This window comes from Oncorhynchus keta, chromosome 4, assembly GCF_023373465.1.
Source record: "Oncorhynchus keta strain PuntledgeMale-10-30-2019 chromosome 4, Oket_V2, whole genome shotgun sequence".
Classification (NCBI taxonomy): domain Eukaryota; kingdom Metazoa; phylum Chordata; class Actinopteri; order Salmoniformes; family Salmonidae; genus Oncorhynchus; species Oncorhynchus keta.
The window spans coordinates 45041654-45054172 of NC_068424.1; the positions used below are offsets into that span (position 1 = coordinate 45041654).

The 12519-nt window shown below is 48.0% G+C and overlaps 1 protein-coding gene across 1 annotated transcript in view; it reads right to left on the reverse strand.

The window, feature by feature from the left end:
• Window positions 1–12519, reverse strand: part of LOC118383088 (slit homolog 3 protein-like) — a 225863-nt gene that overhangs the window by 87970 nt on the left and 125374 nt on the right. Inside the window, exons 5-6 of the mRNA XM_052507337.1 lie at window positions 6678–6749; window positions 31–102 (exon numbers count right to left, since the gene is read on the reverse strand). Coding sequence (XP_052363297.1) covers window positions 31–102; window positions 6678–6749 — 144 coding nt within the window. The remainder of the gene's footprint in view (window positions 1–30; window positions 103–6677; window positions 6750–12519) is intronic.

Below are 12519 nucleotides of genomic sequence, written 5' to 3' on the forward strand. Positions count from 1 at the left end.
GGAAGGGTAAAGAGGAGGAGGGGGACTCACAGTATCTCCAGATCGCGGAGGGCTCGGAAGGCTCCATCTTCGATACAGCTGATGTGGTTGCTGTCCAGTTGCCTGAGGAGAGATTAGAGACAGGAGTCAGCGGCAGGTCTGTCTGCAGGCGTGGAGGCGGAGGCTGGAGGGGGCTGCTGGAGGTGAGGGCTGCAGGAAGAGTGCCGGTGGCCGGGGACGAGTTTGGCTGGGGTGGACTGGTGGTAAGTAGGTTGTCGCCAGGCAGCACACAGCACACACTCAGATCTCAGCGCTCACCTCTGTCTCACTGCAGCCTGGCAGGTTAGGAAAGGAAAGGACCAGCTGGCTAAAGTGGCCTGTCTGGCGGCAGCCTATCACCTCACTCTCTACGCTGCCCCGTGAGTGGAGGAGGAGAGAGAGAGAGAGAGAGAGAGAGAGAGAGAGAGAGAGAGAGAGAGAGAGAGAGAGAGAGAGAAAAGAGGGAGGAGGGGAGTTTGAGAGAAAGACAGAAGGAGAGTGAACAGGAGGCTGGCTAAAGCATATAGCCCACCCCGTCTGTCAACTCTCTGTAAATATTAATTGCATTTTCTCCCTCCCCCCTCCTGTTCTCCCACTCCTCCCACCCCTCTACCGTTCTATTTTTTGAAAGTCAGAAAGGGAGTAATTTCATTACATTAGAGCAGCCAATCCATTACGAGCTTTTACCGGCTCTGTCACTGAAACAATTTAATTAAAGGAGAGGGTTCGTAAATCAGCCCGGACTCCCAATGCTCAGAGCACTCATCCCTCTTCCTTCTTTTCCTTTTACTTTCATTTGCAGGTCTAAGTATGCAGTCCCATGCCCCAACCCCCAGTCTCTCCACCCTTCCTCTCTCCTCTCTCTGCCCCCCAAAAAGGAGATGGATGGAAGACAAGGCACCACAAAGGGCAGACATTTAGAACGCTCTCCCAGACCGTTTATCCAGTCTCCAAAAAGCTTCTGTGACATTTAACCTGTTACGGAACACAGCCTATGTATCTTCTGCTCTAGGCTATAAAAAATAACATCTCTCCCTCCGCTAATCTCCTCTTCCTAGACCCGTCTCCCTCTCTTCCCCCATCTCTCCCTCCGCTAATCTCCTCTTCCTAGACCCGTCTCCCTCTCTTCCCCCATCTCTCCCTCCCTAATCTCCTCTTCCTAGACCCGTCTCCCTCTCTTCCCCCATCTCTCCCTCCCTAATCCTTTTCACTTTGCTTTCTATCTTCTCTTTTCTTCCCTTCCCTTGACTCTCCTCTAGTAAAGCATCTGTTTCCTGTCTGGTCCTTATCTCTTAGCTGTGGAGACAATACGTCCATTTGGAAAGCGTCCCCCCCCCAGAGAGGAAATGAAATAGGTAACATGTTGAATCACAATGTCTGCCGACAGATTGTGGGTTGACACCTCCTATGAGATTATTCCTTCACACTTGGTTATAAAACATTCCCAGTGAAATATTCACAAGGAAAACGACCATCTGTGTAGGATGGAAACAAGCGATGTTATGGCACAGTTCTTACAAATGACATATTGGAAGCATGCTTTGTCGAGCTTAATCTAACTTCATGATAAAATGTCCACGAAATCATTTCATAATTAGTAAATGTATCATGTGAACTGTATAAATAAATAAAGAGAGTCACACACTATAAACTCAGAGTCATTTACTGGGTAAAACACCAACGTTTCGGCATCACTGTGCCTCTTCTATCATGTGAAACCTGACAAACCTCGGGGAGGAGGAGACCGTGATCAAAGCTGTTTTTGTTTTTTTTCAACCCTTTTTTACATCTGGTTTCCATTTTAGGAAACACCTTGAAGACGTGCTGACTACAATGCCTGGCTCTGCTCAGCTTGCACTCTCTAGGCTCTAAACAATCATCATATCACGAGAGATTATTTCTGTTGACTGACAGTTTAGTGCACGTGGCTACCTTCTAGGGATCACAGGACCACTATTAATCCCATGTGAATTATAGGGCGGGAGGATAGCTGTGTGTGTGTGTGTGTGTGTGTGTGTGTGTGTGTGTGTGTGTGTGTGTGTGTGTGTGTGTGTGTGTGTGTGTGTGTGTGTGTGTGTGTGTGTGTGTGTGTGTGTGTGTGTGTGTGTGTGTGCGCGTGCGTGCGTGCGTACATATTATGTGTGTATGTGTAATGGGTGTTATGTGGGGGGTGTGAGAGTCCAACATTTTATTTCCTTCCATCTAATTACGTCGGCCTTTAATCATCCCAGTCTTAAGCAGTATTGGCAGTTTGATGCTTCTGCATTCCCAGCCCCATATGGAGGAATTTGAAAAAAGGAGAGAAAGAGAAAGAGAGAGAGAGAGAGAGAGGGAGAGATAGAGTCAGAGACAGAGAGAGAGAGTGAGAGATACAGAGAGAGAGAGAGAGAGAGGGAAAGAGAGATACAGAGAGAGAGAGAGAGGGAGTCAGAGACAGAGAGAGAGAGTGAGAGAGAGAGAGAGAGAGAGAAGAGAGAGAGAGAGAGAGAGAGGGGGAAAGAGAGATACAGAGAGAGAGAGAGAGAGAGAGAGAGAGATAGGGAAAGAGAGATACAGAGAGAGAGAGAGACAGAGAGAGAGGGTAGAGAGTCGAGAAAAAGGGAGAGGGGAGCAGTCCTTAACAGTACCGACCGACTCAGACCAGCCCTATTAATCAGTCATGGGGAAGGATGGACCAGGATGCTAAACCAACAGCCACAAACCTCCCAATTAATTTGGGGACCCGGTTGATCGACGTTCATCAGCGAAGACAACAAGGAAGTGAATGAGAGGATCCGTCTCTGTGGTGGAGGGAGTGGGGAGCGCGGTGGAGTGAGGCTGCCCGGAGCTGGAGTCCCTAACAGACAGGGTCGGCGTCCCAAAATGCCACTCTATTCTCTATATAGTTCAGGGAATAGGGTGCCATTCGGGACACGGCCTTATAGCAGCAACTCCGCTGTCACTGGGCTGGGGTGACGGAGAGGCTGAAGGGCTTCGGGAGGAAGGGATGGACAGATGGAGATAAATCACACAGCCAATCCACAGCTAGCTACCGTGTCCTGATTAGCACAGCTAGAGGGCAGTACAGACAGTGGTTAGCCAGTGTCCTTCTGTGGATGGACGTGGACACAAGGCCTAAAGACTCTCTCTCGACTAATACTGTGTGTACTTGGACAAAGGGGACAGTGCAGAACCCTTCTGTATTTGAGAGCCCAGTAGCCCAGTAGCCTAGGAGCTGTGCGTTGCAGCTGTGTGTTGGTGTCCGTAGCGTGGTTCAGTGGGCAGAGGCCTGGGTACAGCGGTACAGTGTGCCCGCGGTGCTTCTAGTGTCGTGTGGTGGCGCAGTCAGGTAAGCTGCGCCAGAAGCAGTCGGCGAGCTGCGGACACAGCGTTCTGGGTAGGGGAACATGGAGTGAAAGACATAGGTGGAGGGTGGGGGGTGGGGTTATAAATTATGCACATGCATTGTTTTCCCAACCAGCTGCAGAACTGGACTCTCAATCACACCTTGCATTTAGTTGATATAGCATTAGTGAGGCCGCAGTGTTTATAATCAGAGAGATGTCAATGCACTGGTCTCATATATGTCCAATAACTCACTGTCAGCCCAGCCCAGTGGAGGTTTGGTTTGCTGGCTGACAGACCTCTCTATACTGCCACTATCGCAACATAATGTCTATGTTATGTGCAGATAACCTTATAAGACCTACAATGGGCAGCCATTTTGTTGCTGATGGACAACACTGTGGATTGGCCGATTGTGTGTAGGATAGACAGATACAGTAGTCAAGTCAGCAGCGTGTGTGTGTGTGGAGCTGACACTTAGCTGAAGCCAGCCAAGGCCGGCAGGCCCAGAAACCCCAGATAAAGATCCTGTCTGCTCTGACATATACAGATTTGTGACAAATTTGTCTCATTTGTTGAGAGAGCAGATTAGAATAACAACCTCTGCCAGTTTCTTGGCCGTTTTTTGTTTAAAGGAAAAGAAAGGCAATCTGATAGCTGAGTGAAATTAATGCCACTCCAGTTTTCAGTAGCCAATAAAGATTTCTCCAGGATATCAGGGTTGGGATTACGAGTGTGGGGAGAGCTGTGTGTCCCTACTTCTGTAGTACAAAAGGAGGGCATTAGGAGAAAGAGGGGAGAGCATATGAGAAAATCAATGCACAGGCCAACTGGGACCTGTCAGGGTTTTTCTTTGGTAGGAAAATGGAGGGTTGGACTGTTTCGGCAATTAAATCAGGAGTCACCTTGCTGTGCTGGGGCGGAGGTGCCTGAGGAGGAATGAGAGGGGGGGGTGGTGGTGACGGATGGGGGTTACTAAAGAGTCTCAGGCAACCAGTCACTGTCTCCCTTCCTCCCTGTCTCCTGTGTGCTCTGCAAACAGCTGGAGAACTGTGCTAAACGCTCCAACCCGGCTGCTGTGATTGCCCGTCCATCTCTCTCTCTCTCTCTCTCTCTCTCTCTCTCTCTCTCTCTCTCTCTCTCTCTCTCTCTCTCTCTCTCTCTCTCTCTCTCTCTCTCTCTCTCTCTCTCTCTCTCTCTCTCTCTCTCTCTCTCTGATGAGTAATGAGCAGCTCGCTCTCCATTCATCAACCGTTTGAGGGAACGGAGCATGTTTTTTTTTGGTTGGGGGGGAAAAACAGGGAGATGGAGGGGCACCTCTCACACACGTTGACCTGTGGAGATGAGTGAGGAGAGAGAGAGGGGGTGGGGGGTCTCATCTGGCCAGGGTCAGAGAGGGGGGGCTGTGAGTGACACTCTGTTAACTGAATCTGAGAGGGGGAGGGGCAGAGGGCGGTGGAGGGGAGCCTCATTGAGTGGCAGCGGTGCCCTAACACAAACAGACAGGCACTCCACTTATTTTCAAACGCAATTACTCTGCCCCGAGCTTTAAAGCCAACCTGGCTGACTGTCGCTCCTCCACGCAGAGCAGTGCATAACATGAACCTCTGACTCATGTCCTTAAAGGAGATGCCTTACTTTATCACACTCTCTTTCGGAATAGAAAGCACTGTGTGGCTCTGTTTATTTGGTGGATTGCAGATTATCAATAGCACCACAGGCATGGACAGGACAGGAGATCTGGTAGGTAATGGAGGCCAGCTGACTCCGGTCTGTCCTTTATTCTCTATTATCTTCTCTCTCTCTCCCTCGCTCTATCTCTCTCTCTCTCTCTCTCTCTCTCTCTCTCTCTCTCTCTCTCTCTCTCTCTCTCTCTCTCTCTCTCTCTCTCTCTCTCTCTCTCTCTCTCTCTCTCTCTCTCTCTCTCTCTCTCTCTCTCTCTCTCTCTCTCTCTCTCTCTCTCCCCCTCCCTCCCTCTCTCTCTCTCTCTCTCCCTCTCTCTCTTTCCCTCTCTCTCTCTCTTGCTCCCTCTCTTGCTCTCTCCCTCTCTTTTGCTCTCTCTCTTGTTCTCTCCCTCTCTCTTGCTCTCTCTTGCTCTCTCCCTCTCTCTCTCTCTCTCTTGCTTTTATCACCCTCTCTCTCTCTCTCTTGCTCTCTCCCTCTCTCTTGTTCTCTCCCCCTCTCTTGCTCTCTCTCTTGCTCTCTCTCTCTTGCTCTCTCCCTCTCTCTTGTTCTCTCCCTCTCTCTCTCTCTCTCTCTTGCTTTATCTCCCTCTCTCTTGCTCTCTCTCTCGCTCTCTCTCTAGCTCTCTCTCTCTCTCTCTAGCTCTCGCTCTCTCTCTCTAGCTCTCGCTCTCTCTTGTTGTGGGGACCCCAGTTCAGCCGGCAACATTAAGAGGGAGTTTATATAGAAAGACAAGCCAGGTTTCGTTCTATGGATGCGTCCCAGAAAAGGCACCCCATTCCCCCATAGGGCTCTGGTCAAAAGTAGTGCACTATTGGGAATATGGTGCCTATTGGGACGCAGTCTATCACGTGAAAGGGAAAGTGGATGATGCTGATGATCGGAGAGTGGAGGAAACCACCCAGAACCACCCAGACTGACTTTACAACCCAACCCTGGGAAAAGGAACAGACCGAATCTGGCTGATTTACATACAAGCGATCTTAACTCCAAACACAGTGGTCGGCCCATTAAGCCTAAACTCAACAACACGTCTCTCTATTAATTGCAGTGAATCATTGATAAGCCCTCCTCTGATTGGCTGATTTGGGACTGAGTTTTAGGGAATGCAGTGTTTATTGTTCTGGGCGACGAATGGCGGCCATTGGCTGGGAATTGTTTTCTCTTTCTCTCTGATATTCTGCCCAAAACCATCACCCGGCAACATGTGTGGGGAAGCGTACAATTGGCTCTGGTCTGGATATAGGGCGTGGTTTTAATCATAATATCATCAGACTCCATGCAAATCAGAAGCAGCTCACCGCTAATACTGAACCGAAGAAACCATGTGCGTGAATCCTGTCAACGAAATTAAAATAGAAGGCCATCTTACTGTGGCTTGATGACAACCTGGGTTGTAATTCCCTAAGCAGAAGCAATACATTTGTCAGTGTATTAATTGTGATGTTATTTATTAGAATGCATGAATAAACGAACGGACAAATGAATGATCGGACGGGAGACTAGATAATTGTTCCAACAGACCTGGACCCATCTTTCCTCTGACAAAGAACATTTTCCACACTTGTTTTTCACAGAGAAGCCAGGCCAGGTGCTTGTTAAAGTGCTTTCTATATGCGGAAGATAGAGGAGGATGGAGTGTGGCTACTTACAGGTTCTTGACCGTTGTGATCCCACGGAAAGCCTTACGAGGAACTGCCTGGATCTGGTTTTCACTGAGGTCTCTGGGGAGCACAAGATAAAGACAAAGATGAAATGTTAGGGGGTTGTTTGAAGGCCCAACTCACATTTCAGAGAGGCGAAGCGGTTAAGAACATATGGGCATTCTGGAGCATTCTTGGGGCTCCGGCGTTCTGCTGAGGAGTAATGATAGCCATCCTTTTGAAGTCTAAAATCTAATTGTTCTACAAACCATAAACGTCATATCTTCCCTTTCCTCTCTTTCTGCCCTCTCAGACCCCCCTCTCTCCCCCTCTTGTGTGTGTGTGTGTGTGTGTGTGTGTGTGTGTGTGTGTGTGTGTGTGTGTGTGTGTGTGTGTGTGTGTGTGTGTGTGTGTGTGTGATGGAGATACATATGTGTGCGTACGTTTTTTTAATGTAAAACATTTCAACATTTTTAACTCAAGTAAGAACCCTTCAGTAGGGTTCCATTATTCTCCAGGAGAAATGAAGCAATCGCATTGGGTTTGAGTAACTTGAGAACACATGACAGAGAAAAAGAACACTCGCAAACTAAGACATGGCACCACCTTATAATCCTGACAGCTTTCTTTGCATTCGGTTATGAGCCAAATGACTTTGGACATGTCACAATGGTTTTGCTTAACTTTATGAAGCCTTGTTTGTCTGTAGATGCTTGTCGGCAAACATCATTTTGAAAAGCAGAATGCAATTACTGGGCAGGGAGGAAACAAATGAGATAGGGAATATCTGGGGGTATAATCAGGGTGTCTGTCTGCCGGTCATGTCTGATCCACATAACAGAGAGAGACCACCGGTGGGCTTAACCCGACTGACTGCTCCTCTTAAGGCGGCTATTTATCTTTACAACTCGTCCTTGTGGTAAAAACGATGTGGGTTAAAAGGAGGCGCGAATTAAAAGTAGGAATCTCGGGGCATCGCAGCTCCCATTTAGGTGCAAGAAACTGGACGTACAGTACCCACTGTTTGGAAGCGGACTCGACTTCGTCCTTATACCGGCATGGAACACGTCACGCTCCCGAGGAGAGGCGGGGACCTCGACAATTTATTGTTACAACGAGAGGTTGCCTGGATCTTTCATTTAAAGACACCTGCTCCGTTCGGTCTCAACGTAGACTTTGATCTGAAGCCATTCTTGTGATAATTGTGATTTTGCTATTGTAAATGTTCGTAGACCTACGTAGCCAACATGTATCTATGATCGTATGCTATCCATTTACTGTATGTTCTATTTATATCTGTAAATTAACCAATGAAAGGATTACAGACACCTGCGTGTGTCCTTTGACACTATATATACTAGTGACCCGCAGTGTGTGTCATTATACCCTGATGAAGACAGCTTGTCCGTTGAAATATTGGTTATGAGGTTATTACATTATTGCATCTGAGCTCCTAGAGTGTGTGTTCTCTACTCCGCCCGCCAGCACCTCCTAAACAGGTGTGCGTTTCTCTGACCTCCAGCTTAACCCCACTGACCTTGTTACAACCACTTCCAGTGGTAAATAATCAGGCAAGGACCCAAAAACACTGTGGAATTCTGCCAGCCCATACTCACTCACTCACTCACTCACTCACTCACTCACTCACTCACTCACTCACTCACTCACTCACTCACTCACTCACTCACACTCACTCACACTCACTCACTCACTCAGCAGGATCAATAAGTTGACTCCAAACACAATGGCCGGCCTAACCTAACCTCTCTCCTTCTTCCTTCTGGCAGCCTATAATTATGAATTAACCAGAGTATTGCCAGCAATTTCCTCTCAGGATATTATAATAACACCATTAATTGGGTAACCCCCCCACCACCACCTTCAATTACAATTGGGTGTATGTTATTAAATGGGAGCCCAATCCAGTTTTATTAGTGCCAGAAATCTTAATTAGTGTGTTCTAATATACAGCTTCAACCTGAGTCAAGCTCTATTGTTCTTGACGTTTTCAACAGCCTTGCATTCTTTGGCCGGGGCCTTTGTTTGAAAAGAGACGCACAAATCTCCAATTCCTCCTTGAGTTGATCTAAACAGCATGGGGTTTTTGTGTACCTTTGACTCAAACTATGTGCGATGTACAAAGAAGGCAAACATTTGAAGGAGCGTAACTCATAATACGCCACTTTAACATGCAGCACAGACGGAAAATGTATTCCGTGTTTATACCGCCGACACATTGGGTAAGAATGCATTTATCTTCCGACCGCTTTACCCATTGCTCTCCCTCTGACGTCGATGGCACAGATGCAAAACGGATAAAGAATACTTCATTTTGTATTTTCACTCTCCCATTTCTGATTCTTCTTTTAGTCTGTTTTGTTTACATTTTTCATGAATGGCGGGCCTCAGGTCCATTATGTCCTCTACGCGCGACAGAGAGGGAGAGCCTGCGGCTTTTCCCAGTTCTAATAAATGTTTTCTTGTTTTGTTTACTCGGCTGTGTGTTCTCCATCCTTACAGAGGGGGGGGGGGATAATTAAATCATCCAAGCTAAATAAGAACCGTTATGAAATACAATCTCTCTCTCTCTCTCTCTCTCTCTCTCTCTCTCTCTCTCTCTCTCTCTCTCTCTCTCTCTCTCTCTCTCTCTCTCTCTCTCTCTCTCTCTCTCTCTCTCTCTCTCTCTCTCTCTCTCTCTCTCTCTCTCTCTCTCTCTCTCTCTCTCTCTCTCCCCCTCTCTCTCTCTCTCTCTGCGGTTTTGAGCAACCTCAAACCCTCACACACACGCACGTGAATCCGATTGGATGCGGTTAGCGCAATCAACAATATGCTGCCACATAAATGGTGTATCTGCCACAACGTCTGAGGACATCACAAGTTCTCCCCAAAACACCGCAGCAACATGTATGATGTAAATCATACAGGGGAGAAGGTCTGTAATGAATGTAAAATAATAGCACATTACATGTTCTGCTATCTGTTGAGCAGATATAGACCTCGCCCACTTCATCTCATTGCTAATGTTCTTTGATATTGGCGAGATACTGCCGCTAATAATCTGTGATAAACATCTGCCCACCAATCCTTGTTGAGCAGCACATTACACAGTGTTCTTGGGAGGCCATGTCGCTTTGTTACATGGTGCATGGGTCCTTTGTCTGTATCCTCCGTGTCTCATGTTATTTTAGGTGAGTCAGATCTCTACCTTCAAAGAGACGATACTATCATCTGGCTGAAATTGGCTTCCCGCCTCCGAGTTAAAAGGACACACAGACAACAAACAGAGTAATATCCACACTACCCACCCACTCAAACACACACACACACACACACACGCAAACACACGCAAAACAAACAGCACACACTCATCCCCCAAACACACACACGCGCGCACACACATTTCTGGAGTGGGGGAGGAGAGAGGGAGTGCATCAGTCTCCTGACACTGACAATCTGCTTGCAAATTTCATTAACTTTATTTTCCTTTCACCCTCCTCTTTCTGACTCACAGGATGGCTGCTATAAATCTCCTATTGATTCCATTAAAGCCTCACATGTCCAGACAAGCTGGCAGCACAAAAACATATTACTGATAAAAGCCTAGCAACACACTCAAGGATATCTTACGCACGCTGCAAGGAGGAGCCGTCCTCGTAGCGGGCAAACACACACACGCACACACACACACACATACACACACACACACACATACACACACAAAGAGAGAAAGACGTTTGGGATTTACTGGTAAACGTGATCCAAGTTGATTCAATTCAATTTTTCTCAACAGACGCTGAAAAATAATGAATGGCATGGCAACACAATTCGGTTTCTATTTCAAGTTATCGCGGCCTCTCCCTTCACCGAAGGTGAGAGGGAAAGTGAAAGAGGGACAGTGAGACGAGGAAAAGCACCATTTCAATTGAAATTGAAATACCTGGAAAGTGGGAAACAGCTCAAAACCTCAACCATCATCAACATCCTTGTTCCAATCATATTATGTACTTCCGTAGTCAAAAACAGACATATGCCCCTCTTCATAACCCATATTCACAGCATGCTGCCATAAAGAGAGGATATAAACACCCAGTTGTTGATTCTACGCCGCTGACTGGTCCGCTATCTGCCTGTCTAGGGTACCAAGCAGAACAGGAGGGGTGTGCTATCTAGGGTACCAAGCAGAACAGGAGGGGTGTGCTATCTAGGGTACCAAGCAGAACAGGAGGGGTGTGCTATCTAGGGTACCAAACAGAACAGGAGGGGTGTGCTATCTAGGGTACCAAGCAGAACAGGAGGGGTGTGCTATCTAGGGTACCAAGCAGAACAGGAGGGGTGTGCTATCTAGGGTACCAAGCAGAACAGGAGGGGTGTGCTATCTAGGGTACCAAGCAGAACAGGAGGGGTGTGCTATCTAGGGTACCAAGCAGAACAGGAGGGGTGTGCTATCTAGGGTACCAAGCAGAACAGGAGGGGTGTGCTATCTAGGGTACCAAACAGAACAGGAGGGGTGTGCTATCTAGGGTACCAAGCAGAACAGGAGGGGTGTGCTATCTAGGGTACCAAGCAGAACAGGAGGGGTGTGCTATCTAGGGTACCAAACAGAACAGGAGGGGTGTGCTATCTAGGGTACCAAACAGAACAGGAGGGGTGTGCTATCTAGGGTACCAAGCAGAACAGGAGGGGTGTGCTATCTAGGGTACCAAGCAGAACAGGAGGGGTGTGCTATCTAGGGTACCAAGCAGAACAGGAGGGGTGTGCTATCTAGGGTACCAAGCAGAACAGGAGGGGTGTGCTATCTAGGGTACCAAGCAGAACAGGAGGGGTGTGCTATCTAGGGTACCAAACAGAACAGGAGGGGTGTGCTATCTAGGGCCTGTTGCTCTCGGCAGGACTATTATCTGCATGCCAAATGTCATTTCCAGCCAGGCTCGTCAGTAGCTTTCTGTTGCCTGCAAGCCACACAAACAACATCCACATCCCATATCCAGCCCGCCACCAACCCACCGCAGCAGGCCCCAGACCAATCCAGTCCCATACTAATCCAGTCCAGGCGCTGACCCCCTCCCTGGGCACAGTTAGTGGCAACGTCCCAAATGGACCCCTTTTTCCTGTACCCATAGCGCTCTGGTCAAAAGAACAGAATTTGGGACACACCCAGTGACCTACTGTAACCAGTGCAGCAGGAGGAGGAAAGATGGGAGATGAGGATGAGACCAAAGCCTCCCTCCTAGCTATTTCTGTCTCTGATATTAGATTACATTATTCATTTGAAATAAATGACACTAACCAGGTCAACTCCCATTGCTTTTATATTACATTTACCCCCTCCTCCCATATACACCCTGCTCCAGGGAGGACAGACAGTTCAACATGTGAACCTAGAGTGGCGGGGATGGAATGGAGTGGAAGACACTGCAGGCCTCGTTAGTGTTCATCACAACACTCTGACTGGTGTCCTCCGTCACCCCTCTTTCCTGTCAGGGAAACATAAACCGGGAGTTCCGTAACATGAGAAGCCATTATATGATTGCATACACTGAGTGTACAAAACATTAGGAACACCATCCTAATATTGAGTACAACCGCCTTTTGCCCTCAGAACAGCCTCAATTCGTCGGGGCATGGACTCGACATGGCGTCGAAAGCGTTCCACAGGGATGTTGGCCCATGTTGACTCCAATGCTTCCCACAGTCGTGTCAAGTTGGCTGGATGTCCTTTGGGTGATAGATGCAGGAAACTGTTGAGCGTGAAAAACCCAGCAGCGTTGCAGTTCTTGACACACTCAAACCGGTGCACCTGGCACCTACTACCATACCCCGTTCAAAGGCACTTAAATATTTTATCTTGCCC